This window comes from Otolemur garnettii, unplaced genomic scaffold, assembly GCF_000181295.1.
Source record: "Otolemur garnettii isolate 467f Iridium unplaced genomic scaffold, OtoGar3 scaffold00114, whole genome shotgun sequence".
In the NCBI taxonomy this organism is placed as follows: domain Eukaryota; kingdom Metazoa; phylum Chordata; class Mammalia; order Primates; family Galagidae; genus Otolemur; species Otolemur garnettii.
In genome coordinates, this window is record NW_003852509.1 from 6633689 (window position 1) to 6645027 (window position 11339).

At 38.9% G+C, this 11339-nt stretch overlaps 1 protein-coding gene across 1 annotated transcript; it reads left to right on the top strand.

Moving 5' to 3' along the window:
• Positions 1-2524: 2524 nt before the first annotated feature.
• On the top strand, positions 2525-3487 carry LOC100952859 (olfactory receptor 11G2-like). The gene has a single exon (XM_012809834.2). The coding sequence runs from the start codon at positions 2552-2554 to the stop codon at positions 3485-3487; it is 936 nt and encodes a 311-aa protein (XP_012665288.1). The 5' UTR covers positions 2525-2551.
• Positions 3488-11339: the final 7852 nt, after the last annotated feature.

An 11339-nucleotide genomic window follows, 5' to 3' on the forward strand; every position in this document is an offset into this window, starting at 1 on the left:
ACCTTCTGTCATTTATCCAGAGAAGTCATTGTTTTTGAATATTCCAAATAGATTATTGTAAGGCTCTTTGGATAACTATGTCAACTTTCAAAACTATGTTATGATTTATTGATTTATTGATTGATGCTATCTTCCAAAGAAAGGAAAATAGGTATTTATCATGGTCCTTATGCATACCCCATTGGCAAATGGCTATAATGACCAAGTCCAAGCTATGAGTGCAGTATTATTAACAAAGGTAGTTTTTTATAAAAACCTCCGGAAAACATAAAGACATTATGCAAAAGTATAAACATCCAAGGTCATTCTGCCTTGAGGCAATGACCAGGAGAGGAGCAAAAATTTAAAGTTTCTTCTTCTGTTCAAGCTTCCTGCTAAACCTACCTTAACATTAGATCAGCAATGTTAGTTTCCACAGTGTATGTAACTATAATAGGAATCAATGGACATTTCAGACTCAAATTCCCAAGCCAGACAATCAACCTGTTTCAACAAGACAGAACTCATTCCTTAGCTTTATCTACTCTTGATAGCTGGGGTTCTGTTTTAACAGAATTGAGATGCAGATATTCCCAGCAATTAATTTCAAAGTCTTACTCCTAAAATTGGCAAACTGCATTATCAAATAGCATGAGTCAATGAGTTGGTTAACTATCTTAAAAGAAAAAAGTGATCCCAAATAGTCCCGAGGGTACCCTGCTCCCGATCACATAATCCAAGTTAGCTTTGTCCACAAGCATGGCATGGGTGTGAGCTCTTACTAGGCACAGAGAAACCACATTTACTCATTCATTTTAGGAATATTTATTGAACACTTTCTAAGTGCAAAGCATTATGCTAATTCCAAATCACCTCTGGTGGGAACTCTTAAACTGATTTTGAGCCCATGACAAAGTTCTGTTTGAAACTTGCTGCTCAGGAAGTGGTCTTGAGTGAGTCAATTCAACAAATTTTCTCTTAGTAGAGGCACATAGGAAAAGTAAGAGGTGCAGTGAAAAAAATGTCTGGTTTAAATTATAAGGCTAATCACAAAACTCATCAAGATTAATAATGAACTTCCCAAAGTGGCTGTCAATTACATCATGGCATTAAAGTGTTTTCCTAGACAAGGTTTGGGAACAGTTTTCTTTCTCACTTCAGAGATACTCTCTCTTAAGAGCAGAGCAGTTTTGATGTAACCACCTACTCTGAAAAAAAATACTGCCAGGAGAGAACTACCCCATATGGTATTACCAGAAGAAAGAAAAACAGAGAGCTTATTAAAATGCAGTCTATCAATCATTAGGTAGGCTATGGTAACTAACATTAGAGAAGGATATTGACAATCGGAACTCTTATATGCTGCCACTGGGGGTAAAAAATAGGGCAATAATTATGGAAAACTAATGCTGAATCTTCTAACACTGAAAATATACATATTTTATCATCCAGAAATGCATACACATGTAACCCAAGAGAGATAAACTATGTGGTCATAGTAACATTACCGCTAACAGCCCCAAACTAGAAATAAACTAAAATATTCACCTATAGAATGGTTAAATAAGTGGTTTATTCAAACAGTATAATAGAACAGAGCAGTAAAAACAAGCAAATTACAGGTACATGCTACAGGAACATCACAAACTTACCGTTGAAGCAAAGAAACCATCCAAAAGGTTTTGTGAACCAGCGCTGGGAAGGAGAAATAACCTGAGTGGGAAAGATGAGAGGTGAGACAGACAGGAGAGACAAAGGCTGGAGCAGCCAAGACTGCAGCCAGCCCCTAACTGTGGAAAGAGCTTTGTTTATGTATAGTATCTAATCAAGGTAAATCTTAACACCTGGGGTAGAGATTAACTTTAAGGAGGAAAAGCAGTGTGCTTGCCAATACTAAGGAAAAGTATGCAGGGGCTACATAACTTTCAACATGGGAAGAGTGTTAACCTAGGAGGAGAAACAGCTGGAGATTACTCCCTGCAAGTCTCCCAGGCTGTGGGGGCCCTGCCATCATAAGCCCGTATGCCACACCAAGGTAATAGCACAATTTAATTTATTCAAAGGACAAAAACTAAATACTGCATTGTTCTTTAGTGGTGCATACTTCGTTAAGTTATAAAGAAAATCAAGAAGTGATGATCATAAGGAAAAAAGAAGCTTATGATTGGAGAGACAGAGGCAGACATGGTGATGGGGACAGAATATGGAAAGATTCTAGAGTTCAAATGATATTCTGTTTTGTTTTGTTTTTCACTTCAGCGGTAGTTACAGTGGTGTTTCCTTCATAATCATTTATCAAACTGTATATTTATATATTATGCCTATTTCCATACATTTCACAGTAGGGAAACTTTGGTGTCTGTCCACTGATCCTGACTTCTAGTGCATTTTACAGACAAACAACTATTGTCCAATAGGACAATATTTTAGGCTTGCACAAAAAAATAGTCACTATTATTGTGTGTGTTTATTGCATTCCACAGAAGGGAATGGAAATGAAAATCTGAGTCTCCACCTGTCTTGACACCATTATTATTGAGTAATTGCTGGTTCTTTTATAGTCCACAGGCACATGAAGATCTTCAACACCCACAGCAACTCCAGCACCATCGCTGGCTTCCTCCTCCTGGGCTTCCCTTGCTCCAGGCAGGGCCAGATCCTCCTCTTTGTGCTCTTCTCTGCTGTCTACCTCCTCACCCTCATGGGCAATGCTTCCATCATCTGTGCAGTGCGCTGGGATCAGAGACTCCACACCCCCATGTACATCCTGCTCGCCAACTTCTCCTTCCTGGAGATCTGCTATGTTACCTCCACAGTTCCCAACATGCTGGCCAACTTCCTCTCTGACACCAAGGTCATCTCCTTCTCTGGCTGCTTTCTCCAGTTCTACTTCTTCTTCTCCTTAGGTTCTACAGAATGCTTTTTCCTGGCAGTTATGGCGTTCGATCGATACCTTGCCATCTGCTGGCCTCTGCAATACCCCACCCTCATGACTGGACATCTCTGCAACGTCCTGGTGGCTAGCTGCTGGGTACTGGGTTTCCTTTGGTTCCTGATTCCTATTATTTTCATTTCTCAAATGACCTTGTGTGGATCCCGGATTATTGACCACTTCCTGTGTGACCCAGGTCCTCTGTTAGCCCTTACCTGTAGCAGAGCCCCTGTAATAGAGTTAACTAGCTCCACCTTAAGTTCTCTACTTTTATTTATTCCCTTTCTCTTCATTGTGGGGTCCTACGCTCTGGTCCTGAGAGCCGTGTTGAGGGTCCCTTCAGCAGCTGGGAGAAGAAAGGCTTTCTCCACCTGTGGCTCCCATCTTGCCGTAGTTTCTCTTTTCTATGGCTCAGTGATGGTCATGTACGTGAACCCAACATCCAAGCATAAAGTTGGAATGCAAAAGATTGTGACTTTGTTTTACTCTGTGATTACTCCACTCATTAACCCTGTAATATACAGTCTGAGGAACAAAGATATGAAGCATGCAATGAAGAAATTGCTGGGAACATAAAATTAAGAGTCTTAGTTTAAAAGATTTGGAGAGACAGTATCTATTTTTAATTTCCTTCTTTAAAAAGAACCAGATAGTTATTACTCAGATAGTTATTCATATTACTTTTGAACTTTGTACACTATAGTTGTTTCTTCCTAGAATTCTTAAGGCTATCAGAGATGTCTTCATCTCCCTAACTGGGAAAAAATAAGTTGAGATTGTTTGGGAAATATAATTAAAAACAAATGTGCCAATGCAGAAAACTTCTTCACAAAGGTACAAGAGAAAGAATAAATGTTATTGCATAAACATTAAACCAAAATGTCACAGACAATCTACTAAGAAACTGCAAAGACAGAGGGACTCTGACCCTTTTATGTAACAAAGCAAATATGACCCAGTACATCACAAATTCTCAAGATAAATAATAACTTGTCCTCAAGAGGACTTGAGAGCATTATAAGCCACACATAGTTCATTCTAGATTCACTTGGTAGTTGGGAAGGCCATCTGTATTTGCTAATTGGCTTTATACAAAGGAAAAATAAATGCATATCTTTAGGACAGAAAACAGTTTTGAAACTTAGAAGTTAGGCCACCAATGTTAGGCACTTACCCTTCCACAGAAACAAGGAGATGGGAGCATTGTGTTCTTTGCTCACAGATCCTTGAGAAAGATATTCCTGAGACTTAAAGCTTACCAGAGCCTTACTTAACTTTCAAAAAGATTTACAGGCAGTTTTCAAAGAAAGAGAAGGAACTTAAGTGCAAGCTTTCTAAAGTAAACACTCTAAGCAAAGGGACAGGAGAAAATCTCTTCCTTTATTTTCAACAAGGATAATTAAGCCTCCTCTTTTTTACTTGTATTTTCCCTTGCAAGTTACACAAGATTATAATCCTAGATCAAAACCTAAAGTTTTCTATAATCCTTTCAAATTGTCTTCATTACTTTAATTAAGCTTATATTTCTGTCTTCCAGAACAATTTTCATGGTAAGATCAATTATAAACAAAATATTAATATCTACAATATACACATATGTGTTTAATCATCAGATCAATAATAAAAATACCATAGGAACAATAGAAAAAGTGCCAGATCTATGAAAAAAGTCAGTAAGAATAACTTTTAAACATGTAACAAAATATTCTATTTTATTCATAAGGAGAGAAATATTGATAAAATTATAATAAATATACCTTTTTCTCCCAAATCAACAAAGATCAAAAATAGTGTCAAAAAGTAGTTTTTGCTAGTAGAGCATAAATTGGTACAATATGTATAGAAAATATTTTGCTAATAATAATTTTAAAGGACAACTTCTCTCCTAGATATTTATCTTACTGCTATACTCACATAAGAAAAATGTCTTAGAGCTGGGCATTGTGGCAAGCGCCTATAGTCCCAGCTACTTGGGAAGCTGAGGCAAGAGAATCACTTAAGCCCAAGAGTTTGAGGTTCCTGTGATGCCATGGCACTCTACCAAGGGTGATATAGGAGACTCTGACTCAAAAAAAGAAAAATGTCCCATGTACAAAATTATTGACTTCTGTTTCTAATATCAAAAACATTCTAAATTCCCATGAAGAACTGATTAGATAAATCATTGTATACCAATAGAATGGAATACTATATACCTATTTAAAATGAGAATCTGTACTTGTCTTTTAGTATGAAACTATCCTCAACCTACATGGTTAAATGAAAAGCAAGGTGGAAGAGAGCTGTACTTTGGTCTCTTCATGTAAAGAAGAAAGGTTATATAAATATATTTATGTTCATAAATATATATTTATGTTCATTAATATATTTCTTTTTTTATTAGAGGTAGATCGTGTATACATTAATGCATTTAGGGGGTACATTGTGCTGATTTCATACACAATTTGGAATGCTTACATCGTACTGGTTTATATATCCCTCCATTAAGATATTTCTTGAAGAAGAAACTAGTAATGGTGATTGCTTTTAGGACAGAGAATTGGGTCTCTGGGAACAGGGAGAGGAGACATTTCACTTTTTATACCTTTGTATTTTTTTAATTTTATCCTATGTGTGTTTATTACATTTAAACATTTAGACATCTAATGTTTACATAAAAAATAGATTTTAAATTATCTCACTATAAAATTAGAGCCAAGGAAATATTTCTTCATAAATCTTTGATTTGTGGGAAAACTAAGAAGAGGATTGGTTTGATGGAAAATGAAAAAGAAAGCAGTAACAAACTCTTGGTATCATCTCACTCAAATTCGTTGGCCCTGTTGAGACAAAGTAGAAAATGTCTTCCTCTTCTGAGGATCCATGAGAGTAAATAAACTACAAAAAATTGAAATTGGCTGTCTTTTTATAATTGTGTATCATCTTCCTCCATGGTCACTTATTCATCAAAAATATTAGAATCACTTAATATTTTAGGCACTGAGCTAGAGGGTGAATCATATACATAATTATACATACGTTTGATCTTATAGATATACAATGTAAACAAGACACATTTCTTGGCTCAGCACCTGTGGCTCACGTGGCTAAGGTGCCAGCCACATACACCTGAGCTGGCAGGTGCGAATCCAGCCCTGGCCCGCCAAACAACAATGATGGTTGCAACAAAAAAATAGCCAGGCATTGTGGCAGGTGTCTGTAGTCCCAGCTACTTGGGAGGCGGAGGCAGGAGAATCGCTTGAGCCCAGCAGTTGGAGGTTGCTGTGAGCTATGGTGACACAGCACTCTACCCAGGGGGACAACTTGAGGCTGTCTCAAAAAAAAAAAAAAAGGACATATTTCTTCCCCTTGTGGGGTTCATAAGCCTGTGGTAAACCAGGGGTCAATGGACCAAGATGTGGTATAAACAAGAGAATTATAAGCTGCTAGGGGAGAAACTGGAAGAATAACTCAGATAACAGCCAGGAGTGTTAAAGGGTAAGAAGCATGGTAAGTTTTGAAAAGTACCTATAGACATTCATAAGTTGCTGCCTGTTTACAAGCATATTATAATGTATAGAATAGAACTGTTCCTGGAGTAAGCATCCATGTGGCTTTACTATGCATCCTGGTTTATAATTGGCCACATTTACTGACTCGTTAATGGGCATCTTTAATCAAAATAAGAATGGCTCAAAGATCTAATATGTAATTAACAATTCAAAAACAAACATATAAATATGTGGATAGATGTAAGGAAAATAGAAGGCAATAAGTAAATATGTCATTTGGGTATTGAAATGACTAAATATCAGTAGTCAAATGACATCAGTGTGCAATTATTATTCTGGTATTTAAAATATACTCAGAACTTAGTTTTCTACAAGACAAAATCAAATTATCTGGAATGTACCCTGTGTTGATGAATTCAAAATTTAGTTTTCTTTTTAACTCCAAGGAAACACACATTTATTTATACTCAAGAAAGTCTTACTTAATGCACTAGTTCTTTTCATCCACAATTTAAAAAATAGCTCTTTTCACAATATGTAAATGATAAATACATGTTGTAATATATCTCAAACAGTGGGTGGCACCTGGGGCTCAAAGGGGTAGGGCACTAGCCCCATATGCTGGAGGTAGTGGGTTCAAACCCAGCCCCAGCCAAAAAGAAATTTTAAAAAAAGAAAAAACTCTCATTTTAAAAAAAAATATATATATATATATATCTCAAACAGTAAAATATAAAAATATTTTAAAGTAGTCTAAAATCCCACTACTCTGAAAAAATCACCATTAATATTTTAGTGAGCACTTATAAGTGGAAGCTAAAATACAGGGACTCAGGGGCACACAGACTAGTACAACAGACATTGAAGACTCAGAAAGGGAGACCGTGGGAAAGGGTTGAAGGATGGAATGATACCTGTTGGATGCAATGTGTACTATTTGGATAATGGGTACACTAAAAACCCAGACATCACCCCTATACATTTCATCCAATTAACCAAAAACCATTTATACCCCTAAATCTATTAAAAATATTTTTAATTATTGATAAAATGTAATAAAAACATCTTCAAATTTTTTAAGAATATATTTTAGTGAACATCCTTCCACGTACTCTTTCATACATAGGATGTTGCACAGACTGATCCTTGGTAGACTCTTCTGTTTTTTCCCTATTCCTCCCCCCACCACCAGCACTTTTTTCTCAAACTATTTTCATTACACCACCTTCCATCCCTGCTAGACTAGCAACATTAATAACCTGGTATACATTTTCATACCATGTCCCATGCTTCTAATTCTGTATAGATACTTATCAAATATCAGAGTTTTTATCGTTTATCTTGCAAAAATTAAATTACATTAGCTGCTTCTAATGGTTATGTGGAGAGGCAAAAGACCTAAAATAGCCAACACAATATTGACAGAGAAGAACAAAGTTGGAGGACTGACACTACCTGACTTCAAGTCTTTCTCTAAACCTACAGTATTTAAGTCAGTGTGGTATTGGTGAAAAAACAGACAAATGGATCAATGGAACAGAACAGAAAGCCCAGAAATAGACCCACATAAATATAGTCAACTGATTTTTAACAAAGGATTGAGGCAGCACAATGGAGCAAAGATAGTTTTTCAACAAATGGCACTGAAACAACTAAACTTCCGCATGTAAAAAAAGAGAAAAAAATGAATGTAGGCATAGATCTTATGCCCGCCACAAAAATTAACTCAAAACAGATCATAGACTTAAATGCAAAATGCAATGTCTTTTAAGATAACAGAGGAAAACATCTTGATGACCTTGGGTGCCGCAATGACTGGGAGTTTTTGTTTGTTTGTTTGCTTGTTTTTGAGACAGAGTTTCACTATGTCACCCTTAGTACAGTGGTGCAGTGTCACTGCTCACAGCAACCTCAAACTCTTGGGCTTAAGCCATTCTCTTGCCTCAGCTTCCTGAGAAGCTGGGACTACAGATGCACGCCACAAAGCCCAGCTATTTTTTTTTTTCTTTGCTGCAGTTGTCCTTGTTGTTTAGCAGGCTCCAGCAGGGCTGAAACCCGCCAGCCTTGGTGTATGTGGCCAGCGCCCTACTCACTGAGCGAGGGCGCCAAGCACGGAATGACTTTTTAGATACAACATCAAAGGTCTATGGAAGAAATGGTTGATAAGCTAGACTCAGCACAGGTGAGATAGGATGAGGAAATAGACAGCAAAGATCGCAAAGAGGAGGATTTGGCCCTCCCTGGAGCAAGGGAAGCCCAGGAGGAGGAAGCCTGTGACGGTGTTGGTAGTTACTGTGGCTGTTGAAGATCTTCATGTGCCTGTGGCCTATAAAAGCACCAGCAATTGCTGGATATTTTTGGAATATCAGAGAAACTTGTTTGGAACTTCATCCAAACAAGAAATTGAGATTTCTTTATTTCTTCATTATTTGACCTTTATTGAGTGTTTACTGCTTATGAGGGTTTTTTTTTTTTTTTCTGAAGCACTGGGGATACAGCAGTGAACAAAACAAATTAAAATCCCTAGGTAATTTACCCCAGGTGCTTCACTTTTTCTCTCCTCTGAACTAACTACTCTGCAGTAGCTCTTTTCTTGGCAAATACATTTTTTATTTTTTGAGACAAAGTCTCACTCTGTCACCCCAGTTAGAGTGCAATGGTGTCATCATAGCTCATTGCAAACCCGAACTTCTGTGTTCAAGCCATCCTCCTGCCTCAGCCTCCCACAGAGCTTGGACTATAGACACCTGCCACCATGCCCAGCTATTTTTTTCTATTTTTAGTAAAGATGAGTCTCACTCTTGCTCAGGTTGGTCTCAAACTCCTTAGCTCAAGGAATTCTCCCTCTTCTGCCTCCCAGAGTGCTAAGATTACACGTGTGAGCTGCCACATCTAGCCAACAGTTTTTTAGAGTAGGCTGAGGTTATCATAATGTCAAGAAACAGTGTTGGAGATGAAGATACCCATAATCTTCGCACTTAGAAGTATTTCTGTAATTTCTAACAAGTGAATATATAAGTGCATTTCCTTAGAACTCCTAACGCAGCTGCTTGTATGCAAGTACCTTGATGACTCAAGCAGGAAAAATGTAAGACTTTCAATCAAGTTTGATTCCAGGTCTGACATTTCATATTTAATGACCCAATACAATCTTAAAGGCCTGGGATAAAGTTGATGGTAAAAGAGAGACCTCTACTGGTGATGGGTGAGATAGTCCCGATACTTTGTTAACAAGAGAGATGTCCTTGGTCCCTAGATGCACACATTGCAGCAGAGACTCTGACACCCACCTTCTCCCTGGGGCAGCCGTGTCACCCACACAGTTCAGGTGATAAGGGGCCCCATCAGAGGCCCACAGCCAGCCTGGGAAATGAACCAGAACAACTGCTGCCTGTTGCCACTGCCACTTTGGCGCTGCAAGGGGGGCAGGAGGGAGTGACTTGAACTCTTTAGTCTCACACCCACCAGATTACACCTCTGACTCAGGAATCAAAATGGTCTCGCCTTCTAAGACCCTCAACAGGGAACAATTCAGCCAGAAAGCATCTTTAACCATAGAGCAGGACGATTTACTGCAATATTAGATAGGGGGCTTGAATGTAAAGAACAGCCACACGATCCCTTGAAACAGTTGATAGGATTAAAAAAGTCACCCCAGATTGATGCACAATCATTGTGGGTTTTGTAAAGAGTAAGGACATTGAGGGAAAAATTACTCCAGGTAATAAGAATCCCCCGGGAGTGAAAATGGTTATTTTTTTCAACCCCAGGACTCAGACAACAAAGAAGGCAGCTGAAATGAAGCTCCTACTTCACTAGTAGCTTCAATCCAAATATTCCCCACAGGAACCCCCGGGCAAAATTGACAGGATTCAATTGATGCCAACCAAGTGGAGATAAGTGGTCCTTGGGTGCTCCAACCCTCAGCACCAGCTAGAGCACTGGGGTGGTGGGGAGGTACATAGCAAGTGGCAGGAAGGTAGCTATAGGCAAGCACGAGCAACAGAATGCATGGTGGTAGCCCTGGGAGGCAGACCTGGCCAGCAGAGAGTTGTTTCAGAGGCAGCAGGGGTCACCGCTAAGCTCCTACTGGATAAACACGAGGGTCTGATGAAGGATATAGGAGACTGTCATTCTGCTTTAAAGTGCAGGCCTCAGCAGGCCTACATATTGCAACAACATTTGCAAGAAGAAACCTACCAAAAGTAAGTAAGGCCATATAGGCTGATGGAACCCTGGGACATATAGAGAGAATTTCAATTCTCCATACCAATGAGTACATGTGCAGGATTGACATGCCGTTAATGATATTGTGCAAATGACTATGACATCCAGTTGCATTTGGGAAGCAGGATCCTGGGACTGGTGTGGCCTCATAACACTGCTGGACTGTGTTGGGGGTTTAAAAGGGATCTCCTGCCCTGTTTTATGAGAACTTAGCAGGGGACTTGCAGCACTTGCAATTTGACAGATTTGTAAACAGTAGGTTACTCATCTGAGGATCCTAGGAATGGCAGGTTTCTGTCGCACCTGAACCCAAACTTTAGAGTAATGGAAAAGCTCTTGTATGGGGCTCTTAAAGGGACAGATATGGAGCCTCTGATCTGGACCACAGACTGTCAAAAGGCCTTTGAAAAACTAAAGCAGAGGCCAAGCATGGTGGCTCACGCCTATAATCCTAACAATCTGGGTGGCCAGGATGGGTAGATAGCTTGAGCTTAGGAGTTCAAGACCAGCCTGAGCAGGAGTGAGACCTCGTCTCTACTAAAAATAGAAAAATCAGCTGGGTGTCACACCAGGTAGCTGTAGTCCCAGCTATTTATGAGGCTGAGGCAGAAGAATCAACTGAACCCAGGAGTTTGAGGTTGCTATGAGCTATGATGCCCTGGCACTCTAGCCTGGGCAACGGAACGATAAACAGCCTTAAAAAAAAAAAA